Raw genomic sequence first — 14408 nt, 5'->3', positions numbered from 1 at the left:
CCACACATATTCACATGAAAATATACAAATTCGTGCACGCACACACGCACACAGATTTACAGATGCTGACACGTGCATACGCATAAACACACACACACACACACACACATCCACACTTCGCTACTCATAGATTCAGTCTGCCTGAGATTACCATAAGTGAAATCACTTTATCAGCCTTGTGCTGGCAGTGGAACACTTAAAAGGAAAGCATCATTTGAGTTGATGCCAGCACATATAGGACTGGTGTTCCTCCTCCCCACTGCTCTTTTTAAGTTTTTTTGATCACTCTGCCTTCAACCTACTCTGTGTGTGTGTGTGTGTGTGTGTGTGTGTGTGTGTGCACGTGCGCATGTGTGTAACACACCCAGCCTTCTGTGTGTGTATATTCTGTGTGTGTATGTACTATATGTGTGTGTATTAGTTGGTGTGTGTGTGTTTTTGTTGGCGGGTTTGTGTGTGTGTGTGTGTGTTTTGCATGAGTGTAAGAGCATCAGAGTGAGAAAGAGGGCAAGAAAGTGAGAGAGTGAGTGTGTTTCAACATTAACATCTTCTCCCTCCACTGTTAATGGGTTTGAAAGTACATGTACTTGCACTTCCTCAGTGAGGCAGGGTAATTTCTGATGAGCGTCTGAGTGCAGTCTGAGTACTTCATTTTCCTCATTCATTCCCTAAAAAGCTCTGGTCACTAAAAATTTGCCACTAATACTTATTTTTTAGTCACCAGTCCCTATTCTCATTATTACTTGTCACTATTCTGCTGTTGCTAATCAAGTTTTTATTCCAAATAATATGTCAACATTTTTGTTATTACTAAATACTTTTCAAATAATTAACAAAACTAGATGTTGATCATACAATGGTAGGTTTTGAAAATGTTGATAGCATCAAATGGAATAAAAACTAGTAATCTTTGCAAAACTACTAGTCTGTAGCAACTAGTAACAATGTTTGATAGGGTATTGGAGTATAGTAACTTCCAAAATACTGACTAGTGAGTAAAATTAAGTGCTAGTGGCTATTTTAGTGACTAGTGCCTTTTAAATTACATAATAGTGACTAGTGACAAGACTTTGAATCTAAAATCTATCCCTGCTGAAAGAACAGCCAAGACCAGCCAAGCTGGTTATGCTGGTGTCCAGTCTATGCTGGTCATTGCTCTGACCATAAATGCTGGTGTAGCTGATGACCAGCTCAGTATATATTTTAGTCTCAGTTGGTCTACCAGCAGCAGTGTTCTCATTTACCACCTTAACCAGATCAGACCATCTCTTCCCAGCTCTGACCATCAACCAGCTTTAGATGCTCTAGGCTGTTTGTTTGTTTGCTGTTGTTTGTTTGTTTGTTTGTTTTCAAACGGGATTCTAATTTGTCTTTCTATATCTTTCCCTCCCTGCATCCCTTTTTTCCCTAACAGCTATACTGGCAGAGTGGTAGGAAATGGTCTGCAGGCCCAGAGGCAGAACCCAGAGGTCAAAGTTCGCAGCCCTAACCCCACCATGGCCGAGGTCAAGGAGAGGCTGGAGCGCTTCAACCAGGTAGGACTGCTGCACAGCATCCAGACAACTCCCATCACACATCCAAATTTAATATAACACTGAGTTGTTTTTACACACATTCACCTCGTATGTGTTCCTATCCAAAGTTAGATGTCCAGCATATCAGTGATTAAGTCTGCTTTACAATCGACAGACTGTAAATCATGTGAGTACTAGGTTGGCTTTTGCTTGTTTTTTGTCCTCCGTGACAAAATCAAGGGGAGGGGGTCTTTTGGCCTTTCTTTCGCTTGTTCATTCATTTGTTTTGGCCCAGTGGGTGACTGCAAGGTTTTCTGTGTCATTAGTCAGCACTGCTGCATTCATTAAAATATTAAGTAAGCAAACAGCACTTAAATCTTGGATGATAGGGCTGTTGTCACGACACTGTAAACCTCAAAGAGCACAACACAGAGTCCGAGGAATTGTTGAACCCTCCTCACCGGTTTCTTCAGATTGGGAGGCTTGTTTTGAGTAGAGAGGCAGATATCAAAGATGAATGAGAAGGATGGAGGGTGAAAGGGAGACAGTGATAAAAAAAAAAAGAAAAAGTGAATGACTGTGGAAAGAAAAAAAAAAAAGAAAGATGAGAGGCAGGAGCAAAAGGTCAGGAGTGAGTGACAGATAGGCAGAGATGACACAAGCGGCTTCAAAGTGACACTGTTTGTCATGTAGATGGGGTTTAGGGCTGAAAGGGGCCAGGAAGAAAAGGGCCATTTCACACAGTCCCTAGAGGCCATTTGGGGAGACAAACGGACCCGGATTCGGTTCCCCTCCGCCCGGCTGCCCTTTTGTTGCCCTGAAAATCCTGCCCACAGATAGTGCACCGGCCATCTCTCGCTTTCTATCTCTATATCCCTCTTTTTTTCTCTGTCTTTTTTCCCATTTCAGCCCCTCATTGATTGCTGATATTGTCCTACTCTCCTCCCAAACAAACTGTCTGCCCTTCTCATTCGTCCTCTCTTTTACTCCGTTAATATTTGACATTGTGCCACCTGTTCCTTTCTTGCTCTTATTTCTCTCTATATTCTGTCAATATCTTTCTTTCTCCTTGTCTCACCCTCATCTCCCTCTTTCTTCTCCCGCTTTCTTCTCTCTCGCTCTCTCTCTGTCTCTCTCTCTCCTTCCGTTTTTTTTCTTTCTCTGTTTGCCTACATCTTGTATTTTGCGCGTATCTCTCAGCCAGCCTGTCCACCTGTCTGCCACTGACAGCTCAAGATCATTGCTGTCACACCCCAACATCCCATCATGCAGTGCATGGTGGCTGCCAAGTACCCTGTTGTCATGGTAACTATGCGGAGTTGAGCGGGTGTCCTGTTGACATTTACAGGGTTGAAAAGCCTACCTTGATTCTAGACCAGGTGGCAGAGCTTGGCTGAGCTTTTGTGTGTGCGCCAGATAAGAGCATAGCGTAGGATCACAGAGTGTTGAACTGTATAATCTGCCAGCCTTTCCAAGATGCACCCAGCATAATTAAACAGTGCACAAATACATTTTCTCACACATGCTTGCACGCAGACAGTTTCACACACTTACAGTATGTCTACCTTAAAATATTATTTATTTAACACTCAAAGGCATAATGAAAGATAACTGCATGGAGAGTTGCAAAAATATGCTTCAAACAGCACTCAGTTGGTTGAATATCCTTGTTGATGCTGACAGTTAAAATGTTTTGACCTCTAATTTAAGACATTTTAACGTATAACATATAACTTTAACATTTTAACTGTGACTGCGACTAAATGGCCTGGTCAGTATTTACCCTGGTTAATATTTAAACTGATTAATTTAGATAAAACTGGTTTTGGTCAGAATCACATCCTCTGCATACAACCTATGTAGGCTCTTAACTATCCTTAGATGCTACGAAGGCCTTTGACGGGTTGGAGCGGCAATACTTTCTCAATTATCAACTGCTGTAACTGTAAAAACGCTTTACTACAAACCACTGGCTGAAATAACAACTAATGGAATGATCTCATCTGCCTTTTTTGTCAGCTAGATTGAGCAAGACAGACAAGGTTGTTCTTTGTCCCCGACCCTCTTTATCCTTGCTATAGAGCCCTCGGCAGAGGCTGTGAGACAGGACCCTCATATAAGAGTCTTCCAGGCGGGCCAGTCAATCCACAAAATATGTTTATTTGTAGATTATATAATCTTGTGTTTAAGCCCATCTGGATCCCTTTCCGAATTACAAATCTTACTCGACACCTTCAGCCCCCTCTCAGGCTATAAAGTTAATTATGATAAGCGTGAAGTACCGCCATTGACAGGTTTTGACTTTCATAGACACATCCAGAAAAGGCCCTTCGGATGGTCTTCCCAGGTGTTCCCATACCTTGTAGTAATGATCGGTAATAACCTTAAGATTTTATTCAAACTCAATTACACTGTGCTAATGAGACATATAGAGGATGACTTGAGTACACGGATAGATCTATCTTTTACGCTGATTGGTAGAATCAGGCATTAAAATGACTCCCAAGGATGATGCGTTTTTTCCAGTCACCTATTCTAGTGCTCAGGAGTTGCTGTTTTTTTAATTTTTTAATTTTTTTATTACGCAGTTCATCTGGAGCCACGAAAACAAAATTAACATGACAAAACGAATATGGTATTATTGTCTGTGTGGCCTTTGCCTAATGAATATCTATATGTACTATTTAGCAGCACAAATGCCTGTTTTTCAAGGGTGACAGTGCTTCTTCTTGGACACAGACATACATACATGCTGTGTTATTGTGTAAGTGAAAACGATGTGTATGACACACCTGCTAAGATTACTGAAACAAATGTGTTTTTTTAGGAAACTGCACCAGCATTAGTGAAGCATAAAGGCAAATCCTAAAATAGAAAGAGACATACAGTAGCCCCTATTAGCCAGGAAATGCATTGTCCATTTTCAGAGATGAATAAATGTATTTCTTTAGAAAAAAATCATATGCTCTGAGGAAAAAGTAGTTATAGTTTCAAGAAGATGCAACCCTATATTAAGTACTTTATGTATGTACTTTATTCACTGTGTATTCAGTTTTTGACTAAGCTTTGCACAGGTGTTTCAATGAACTTCCCTAATCTGAACATTTCACTAATTTGAATAATCTCCACTCCCGAGATTAGTGAGGTTGAGACGCATATATTATGACAGACTGGTGGAGAGCAGTCAGTCCCTCGTCGGAGCACTGTGGCACTAAGAGGATTTGGAAACTGCTGCTGTTTTATCACACAGTCTCTGACCCCTGGTCTAGCCGTGACATTTTCCTCTTAAAGCACTCATAGCCACACATGAGTGTGTGTGTGTGTGTGAGTGTGTGTAGGTGGGTGGGAGTATGACATATAGGAGGCAATGGTTTACACACATAAGTATGGAGACACTCACACCCGCACACAAACACACAGACACTGCCAGACACACACACATACACACAAAGGGTGGACATTGCCAAATGCTACTGAATCTTATTCCTAAATTTGTTTAGGCTACCAGCCACTTTGGCAAGTGATCAACCATCATTTGGAGATCCTTTTCTATTCTAAAATTATATTGGCTTCTAAAGTAGTGAAAGTAGCTGGTGAATTATGAGACTTACCAGCCACTGCTATGGAGGAATTATTTGGACAAAATTTGGACTATATATATATAAATATTTAATTAATTAAATTGTGAAAATTCAGCATAAATATGTACAGTATATATATCTGCATAATTAATAAAATTGTGAAATGTAAGCATAATTTAAAAAAAAGCATAATGAAATGAATAATTGTATTAATAAATAGCCAATCAATTAAATGTATATTATTTAAATAATTATCTACTCATTTATTTATTTCAATGTTGCAAGTGTGGCACATACAATGAAATAAATATATCTGTCAAGTTCATCCATCAGAGTCAGACAGCTGAATGATTGGTTGAATTTTACAGAAACGCCTTCACGCAAATTGTTCTAAAAGAAACCGAGAGAATGACCAATTGCTTCCATTTTTGTCTGCTAATGCAAACATGTCTCCCACTATATCATACAAAATCTCGAAATAAACATTTACCCACCCGTGAATATATTTATTATATATTTAAACATATTTATATATTTATATTTATTTGTGTGTGATTTATTTCATCGCACACACTGAAATGAATAAATTAATAGATGATTAGATTAATACATGTTATATATTTAATTGTCTGTTTATTTAAATATTGAATTATTAAGTTGTATTATATTATTATAATAATTATAATATAATTATATTATATTATATATATATTATAATATTTTATTTTATGTTTTTATTTAAAATTCCCCTGAATATTCCTTCACTGACTGTAGCCTGTAGAGAAAGAAAGGTTTGTTTCCAAAAACATTATGTTAACAAAAAAATAGTGTGTGTACACACACACACACACACACACACACACACACACACACACACACACACACACACACACACACACACAGTAGACAGGGTTGTGGGGTGAACATCAACATCAATTTTTGTGAATGTGAATGTTGAAACTTGTATGTAAATGCTGGGCTGACACACACACACACACACACACACACACACACACACACACACACTCACACACACACACCATACACACACAAGAGATTTGAGAGGCAAGCCCTCTAATCTCTTGACCTCCTATAAAATGGTCCATTAAATGAATAGGCCGAGTTATAGTCCTCCTCTGTGTATCTTCTCCCACTATCCGCTCTCTCTCTCTCTGCCTGTAAATATTACTAATGTGGACAATAAATGTTTCAAAGGGGATTTTTGATTCCCGGCCATCAGCCCAGCTGTTTTTGGGTGGGGATTCTCTTACAATGGTCTATCTGTTTCCATGCGAGTATTAAGACCAGATCGTTTGTCAGCTTGTCAATTTGCAGTTTAGTGTATGTGTCTCATCAGTGGCAACATGCAGTGCAGGAGAAAAACACTCAGACACACACTCATTCCTCCTCTCTCTCTCTCTCTCTCTCTCTCTCTCTCTTTCTCTCTCTCTCTCTCTCTCTCTCACACACAAACACACACACGTACACGCACAAACACGGATGGCATCATTAGAGATGGTGAAAGCTGTGCTTCGGGGAGATGTTGGATGGTGAGTTGGAGAGAGTCCAGCGTTAAAACGGTACAGAGAGGCCTGTTGTGTGTGTGATTGATGGGATCGACTACTGCTTTGCCGTCTGGTTTGGCCTTTGGCCCGGCCAGGTCCGTCCCCAGAGAGCACACGTGCTTCATACACTGGACACACACACACACACAGCACATCCCCTCTGTGGATCCAATCGATTCCTAGATCCATAAGTTAGTGTAGGTACTCAGAGTCACTGTCTGCTCTATTCTCTCACAAAAATATGTTTGTGCATGCTTGGTAGAGGACTGGAAAATTAAATAAAAAAGGGTTTGGCTAACTGTTAAAGCACATGTAGGCTACTCAAAACATTTAGTCCCTTTTCATCAGCATTTCTCCCACTGGATATATGAGAGTCATCCCCAGTTGGTTATGTGAGGACTTTATTATGCCTTCACAGTATATGGCTCATTTAAGTTTAGCCACGCCTGCAGCCATGTCAGGACGGCTTTAAGCTTTAAAGAGTTAGTGTAAGCCAGGGATGAAGAGAGTGCTTGGGCTGAGCTGGCAGCCAGTCACAGGGAGGGGACAGATTCTTTCCACTTGAAGAAGATGATGGAGCTGGCCTTCACAGGAGCCCTGCTGCTCGTTGCTGCTGCTGTGGCAACGATACAGCAACAAGTCTCTATGGCCAGGGCTCTTAACTTTGTTAGCCTGGGAACCAAACTTTATGAACCAAGGCTCATTTAACTTCTGCACCAAAAATGGTTCGATCAAATTGCATGTTTTGAGTCAATAATCAATCATTCAGGCAGAGTTATTTATTTACCATTTTAATGTAATATACCATTCTGAAGTACTGAAGGATCCACTCAGCTGTGCCTGTTTTTCCATGTTGGGCCATAAATGAGAAATTTGCTCTCATCCATGAAGACTGTGACTCTTGTCTTGTGGAGAAGGCATGTGACCTGTTTGTGGCTCTGGCACGTAGTTTTAAGAATCAGGCTCTGCGGTGAAATCCCCTTTTCAGCCCGAGAGGGTGTGCGTTTGATTAGACCAAGTCATAACACCACGTACCAAAGGTTATCTGCAGCAGGGATTATAGGCTCCTGTGGCTTTACATGGGCTTGAAAAGTGCTTTAGTAAATATTAGTGAAGGAAGGAGAGGGTGTTGGCTTTCTGAGGCAAATTTATTCCTGGTGGGTGGACGGTTTATAGGATCTGTTAGATGTTTCAATAAAAGATAGATACCTCTCTTTATTTATTTATCTCTGTCTTGTTCTCTCTCACACATGCACTGTATATATGTACTTTAGAAATCCACATTGATGAAGCCTATAGGTGGGATAATGATGACCACAATGATGGACGTCCCTCATAGCGAGCGCCCTGGTGGTGTACCATGTCAGGAGGGCCCTTCACAATCTCCCACCCCACTGCCCCAGGGACCTCTGAAGCCCCCTTTGAAGTCTGAAAGCCTATACTGTAGCGTCCCAGCAAGACAGCAGCGCCCCTCGCTCACTGTTGACCCTCACATCCCACACAACAGGCTTTTCACCGACTAGCTAGATGCTCGCAGGTGAAGAAGCCGTTCTAACACACTCTCTGAAAACTGTCGATGTCGCTCAAACTGCCATACGCCGCTCACCGGCATCTTCATCATTTGTTTGACAGGAGCCACAAGTGTGTACACACACATGCATACACACACAATCTGTCTCAATCAGTGCCTGACAGGAGCAGGGCGTGACACCCCGACTCCACAGTGTTTTTGTTTAGTGTCCTGTGAGTTGACTCATGAGGTTTAGTGTGAGCTCATGGCCAATTAAGTGTCACTAACGGTTAGCAACGCTATACCGGCCTGCGCTCGTTTCCATTGCAGGGGTGTGTGGCTCTGCTATTGTTCAAAAACTTGTTCAAAGCATGACTCACATCACATGATAGGAGACTTCTCTGTAATTTTAAAAGTCTCTTGGTTAAGCAATAACAGTGAGAGGGTGCACCCACGCCTATTTTACCAGAAATGTTTTGCCTGAGCTGATATGTTCTCTAGATACAAAGATCCACACGACATCCAGTAAATGTTTCCTTGTGAGGCGGTTAGCGATCTGTTGAGAATTAAGTCAATTCAGTACGCTTGTGTTATTGAGAACTTGCCAGTCAGTCTGAATTGTCCTGATACAATAACTTTCACCCAGGCCCGGATTAACACAGTGTGGTGCCCTAGGGTGACCTCACTTGAAGTGCCCCCCTCTGTCCACTTGACACGCAAAAAAGTTAAATTTACTATGGCAATAAAGATCATACATTTACATTAACTTAAACAATACAGGCTCAACACACATACTGCAGACAAATATAACACAATGTCCTAACCAACAAATTACTTTACACCATAGATTAACTTGAGCCTACAAATGCCATTTTAGGCTTTACACACAGAGCTATACTGTATTAAATTTGAATGCAACTCATATCAAAGACATCATGTTAAAAATCATTGTTTCCATCATAAATTTTCAAAGGCCTGAATGAAGACTAAATGCCAAACCATTACAGAGCATGACTAAAAAAAATCATAATACAAAAAATAAAAAAAATCATTACACAGACATCTAATGCAACTTCAGCACCACAGAGAAGGCCCCACATACCACAAAATAAAGCAAGCTCAATAACTGTAGCAAACAATCACTTCAGGTGAGTTGATGTGACCATGGGAGCTGCAGAAGGTGAAAGGAGCAGCACATTGAGACAATGGGATGGACCTGGACTTTTGTCCAGACCAGCCCACCACAGTCGGCCGGACACCAACCATCCTTGCTGGTGATTTCACAACACAACCTGTCAGCTCCGCGGCTCAGACTAAACTGTGCCGGTTATTTGATGTGAGTTTGTTTAACGTGGCATGGCTTCCCGGTTGGGTGGGGCTCGTGTTTTTAAGCACTGTGATTGGCTCGAAGGTCCAAACACCGCCCAGCCGGCAAAGTTGGTGTAAAAACTAACCAAACCAGTTGTTTAAGCCACTAAATTTTGACTGCTTTGTATTTATTTTTTCAGAACCGGAACAATTCAGATTCACTCCCGGCCCGATGCGATATATGGATAATCCGGCCCAGCTTTCACCCATCTGGTGTTTAAACTACTTCTTCTTCTTTGTCTTTTCATCATCTACAGCGTGTTATGGATTTCACATGAAAAGGTCAACAAGGCAAATAAACAGGCTGTCAGCTTTGGATCATGGGTTTTTATCCTGTTCCATCTTTAACCATGGACAAGGACAACAGCAGAAAAGTACTTTTGATTTTAGAATCCAACTGATTCACATGTGAATCAGTTGGATTTTCCATATTATGGAAAGCAGTGCAGGCTTTTGCCGAAGTGCTGTATCTGAGACTTGCTAATGCTGTCCAGTTCAGCCTCTTTATCTGCTGGTCCAAGGCTCTCTGGCCCAGCGTTAATTAAGAACTGTCTGGAGATTGGCTGGCCATAACAGGCAGCATTATACACCATTAATCCACACAAACAATACATCATATCTGCTTACTGGATCAGCAGCTAGGGATGGCCGAGCAGCGCAGCTATCTGCTGTTGCTGCTGTTTGCACCTTGTCACTCTCCCTAGCATGCTCTGTCTTTCTCTGTCTGTCTCTGTTATTCTCAATCTCTCTCTGTCTCTGTCTGTCTCTCTCTCTCTCTCTCTCTCTCTCTCTCTGTCTCTCTCACACACACACGCACACACACATACATACTTGGAAAATACTTCTCTTTTTTTTCCTTCTGGCTGTCTCTCCTTGGTCAGGCAATCCGAGATGCAGACAGAATTGCAGCCACTTCTTCTGAGGCCAGGGACACACATAGACCCATACACACATACACACACACACACTCTTATTCTCTCTCTCTCTCTCTCTCTCTCTCTCTCTCTCTCTCTCTCTCTCTCTCTCTCTCTCTCTCTCTCTCTCCCAGTTGATGTTTGTCCTGGACATGAGCATTATGAGAGTGTGTGTGAGAGAATGGAGAGAATTTCAGTTTAAAAGAAGACTTCTGCAGACTTTCTAAGGGATTCCTACTGTCACTTTTTCCTTCTCTCTCATCCAGGTTTTTCTCCCTTTCTCCTAATCCTTCTCTCTGGCCAAATCTGGCCCTTCGCTGGCTGCCCTTGATGAGGTGATACTGCTGTAAATTGCCAGGGAGGGACAGCAGCACACGCCCTGATGCACACATACAAATGTTATGACTTATGATCCATAAACCTGGTTCGCTACTTTGCCAACATTATCCCAGAGATTACACATGGCACACAAACACAGACAGGCACACACACATACACACACACACACACACACACACACACACACACACACACACACTGCCACAGTTGCAATACTCATGTCCTATCCCCTGGTGTGCACATTTCCCATTTTTACATTTTATATTAACACATTTTCTGTTACTCCATGAAATTGCACATACATACACATACACACACACACACACACACACACACACACACACACACACACACACACACACATTCTCTGTCAGCCTTGTCTTCCCTCCAAACTCCTTCAGAAGGGGATTGGTTACTCCTGGCACCACGGATTTGAGTGTGAATAGGATACACACACATACACGCAGGAATTCAGCCCTCGGTGCTCTCAAACCTGCCCCATCATCTCTGACTGAAGAATGCTTTTGAAAAGAGAGGGAGAGGGGGGGATGAGCTGGCAGGATGAGAGGAGGGCTACAGAATATTGCATATTTTGTGAGTACATTGAAAGCCTTATGGGAATACCTGATTTGCAAGACTTAAGTGGGGAGGCTGGCATCTTGTTTTTGTTTTCGCAACCCCTCTACTCTCAGCCCCCTCACCTGCTTACACAACATTATCAGCCAGCTCCGTCTTTCTGCCTCTGCTCTTTTTCTTCTTTTCCTTTTCTCCCTCTCTTTGTTTCTGCCCCTTCACCTGCCCATTTCCATCTCTCTTTCTTCTATCTCTTTCTTCTTTCTTTCTTTCGTTTTTGTTTTTGTTTTGTTTTTGCTTTTGGCCTGTGCAGTTGCAAACCTGAACTAGATGTTCATCTCCATGGTAGCAATTTGCATCCTACTCACTATTCTTGATCAAGGTGGATACAACAAAAATGTAAATTACAACGCTTAATTGCAAAATAACTCCTGGGATGCATTGAACGTCACAGACTGATGAAATATGAGATTATCCGAGGGTAGAATTTTCCTTTAATGTGGACACCATAACCCTTCCCAGTATAGTTCAGTAATTATAGTGGACATAAAATCAAGATACCCTCCCTCACTTACAGCCCGGACCAGTGGGGGAATACCTATATAACTGTACAGGTTCACTTACCTGAAACACATTGAGCAGTTTTCATATCCTAACTGCCATGATATATGCCCAATATCTATAGACTGCTGTGTGTGTGTGTGTGTGTGTGTGTAGCAGCAGAGCACTACCTAAGCCAACAGCTGAACAATATTCAGCATTGTTTACATGCCAGAAAGAGGAGGCCGAGTCTTCTGGAACAAAGACATCTGTCCCTCTGGGGCCCTGGACAGTCAGAATAATGTCAGAATGGATATATGCTTTGTGGCACAGTACATTTTTAGACTGCAGCTACTTAAGAATGCAGCCCACTTGGTACACCTTACAGTGTGACAGATCAGAGGAATGGGCCTTCTAAAGGTTGTTGTTGTTTTTGAAGACATCAATAGACGAGTCAAACCTCCATTTTCCCCACATCCAGAATATTGCCACCCTCTATTTTGTTGACTATATATCTGTGGGTCCTGAGTCATTTGATGCCAGACTATATCATCACTTTCATAAAGTGTTTGTTTTTATCACAGTTTATTGATTGATTGTTTTTAATTAAAACTACTTAGCTTGGCATATACCACGTGTGAGCCTTCCCCCGAAGTGATGGCTGCTTCTACTCTAAAGGAGATGGAGGAATGAAATGCAATCTATGAAGGTTTTAGAAACTGCTTATGAGACTCATTGAAACCCAGAGCTGGTCTTCAGTGCAGCAACGCAATCCTTCTTTTCTACCAGAGAGCAGATAGGGAGAGAGAGAGGCCATCCGCTGCATATTAGCATTTAAAAGTCCTTAAGAAATCATATTGGAATATTGTATATCTCTCTTCCTCTGGCTCCAAGGCCAAATTAGAATTTTGCTTCTCCACTCTGTTGTTGGAATATCATGATAAAGTTTCCTATGTGTTACTTTTGAAATCACCACTGTGGCGCTGAAATTGGAATGGGGGGAAAAAAAGAAGAAAAACCTCTGGCAGTCTTTGCAATCCCTACATAGTCAAAACAAACCAACAAACTACCTTGGACAGCAGCCAACCAACAATTCTACGATGGTGTGACTGTGGTTTCCAAAGCGACAGTGCCTTAATTGATTCCTTCTCTAATTAACATGCTTTAAAGACAGCTGGGCCAGGCGGCATTGTGTTTAACGTTCCCTGAACGGCACGGGTATTAGCGCTAATACCCAATCGTTATCTGGGTGGTGTTGGCGCACAACAGTCAGCCGTTCCAGCCGAGCATTTGCTCATGAACTCATGAAATGTTTATTGAAGTAAATTTTTCATTTGGTTGCTTTGCATAATGAAAGGTTAATAGGTTTATCACGGCTGCTGTCCAGAACCAAGGAAGAATTTTACTCCTTTCCTCTTTCTTCTTCCTTTTGACTCTCTGCCTCTCACTCTCTCGAGGCTATTTCTCACTCTCCTCCCACCAACGTCTTACTTATCTCTCACTTACAGGCTTCTGCTAAACTATCTGCATTGATGCAGTGAATAGATACTCAAACTTCCATTCTAACCTACTTTTTTGCACAGCAGTCAGCATTTTCATTTTGAAATATCTTATAGACTTATTGTTTTTACAAATATGGCTTCAGTGTTAATGAGCCAGCCTCGCTCCTGTACATCACAGTGACAGAATGGTTTAATGGAAGTGCAATGAGAATAGCCAGTACATCACGACACGTGAGCTATGTCAGTGTCCATGTTAGGATGTTCTCAATGCTGAGGCAGAAAAGAGGTATTGTAGTGTGTCTATTATGAGCTGCTAGCCCCCGAGCCACAGGTGCACCTTATTCTAACAGCATATCAAAGCCCCTTGCAGTGCAGCCTCAAAACAGGCGGGACGAGTACAGGACACACAAAGAGGACTGTCAACAGGTTGCAATGTGAGCCCAATCCATGACCATAAAAATGCATTATTGTAACCAGTGTCTAATATTGTTCACATTTCTCCATCTAAGCCACCCCCATGTACATTACTGTGCATTTGTGAAATGCGAGCCATCCAGCTATTGCCAATGGCTTTCACTTTTGTGGTGAGCATAAGTGATAAGTTTTACCGGCCTCCTCTGAAGGGCTCACTCGAGTTTCATGAAGCCAGGTCTGCTGCGTTTCCCTGTGTGTTATGGTTGTACATGACTCATTCCGCTGTAGTATTAGATCAGGCCCGAGAGAGTGCGGGTGCACAGATGCATTAGGAATAAATGGGATACATGACTGCTGTAATGTTTCAATATCAAAAGTACCCTCTAGTGTGAGGATCATTTTCAGATTTCTGTTCTACTCTCCTACGCAGGCAGTGCTAATCACTAGCCTGGCAAGAGAATACCAATACCTGCATAACTGCTCTTCTGATGACTTTGACACAAGTGAGCTGCTGCTGAATTACTAATGAAAATCAAACATTTATCTCTCAGAATGAAAGAGTTATATGAGCTTCAGTCAAGTCTTGTG

General features: G+C 41.8%; 1 protein-coding gene across 1 annotated transcript in view; it reads left to right on the top strand.

The window, feature by feature from the left end:
- Positions 1–14408, top strand: part of gpc5c (glypican 5c) — a 98539-nt gene that overhangs the window by 60722 nt on the left and 23409 nt on the right. The window contains exon 7 of the mRNA XM_071926901.2: positions 1415–1535. Within this exon, the coding sequence (XP_071783002.1) occupies positions 1415–1535 (121 nt within the window). The remainder of the gene's footprint in view (positions 1–1414; positions 1536–14408) is intronic.

This window comes from Centroberyx gerrardi, chromosome 13 (assembly GCF_048128805.1).
Source record: "Centroberyx gerrardi isolate f3 chromosome 13, fCenGer3.hap1.cur.20231027, whole genome shotgun sequence".
In the NCBI taxonomy this organism is placed as follows: domain Eukaryota; kingdom Metazoa; phylum Chordata; class Actinopteri; order Beryciformes; family Berycidae; genus Centroberyx; species Centroberyx gerrardi.
The sequence above is the reverse complement of the archived record's forward strand: the minus strand, read 5'-3'. Positions and strand labels throughout refer to the sequence as shown.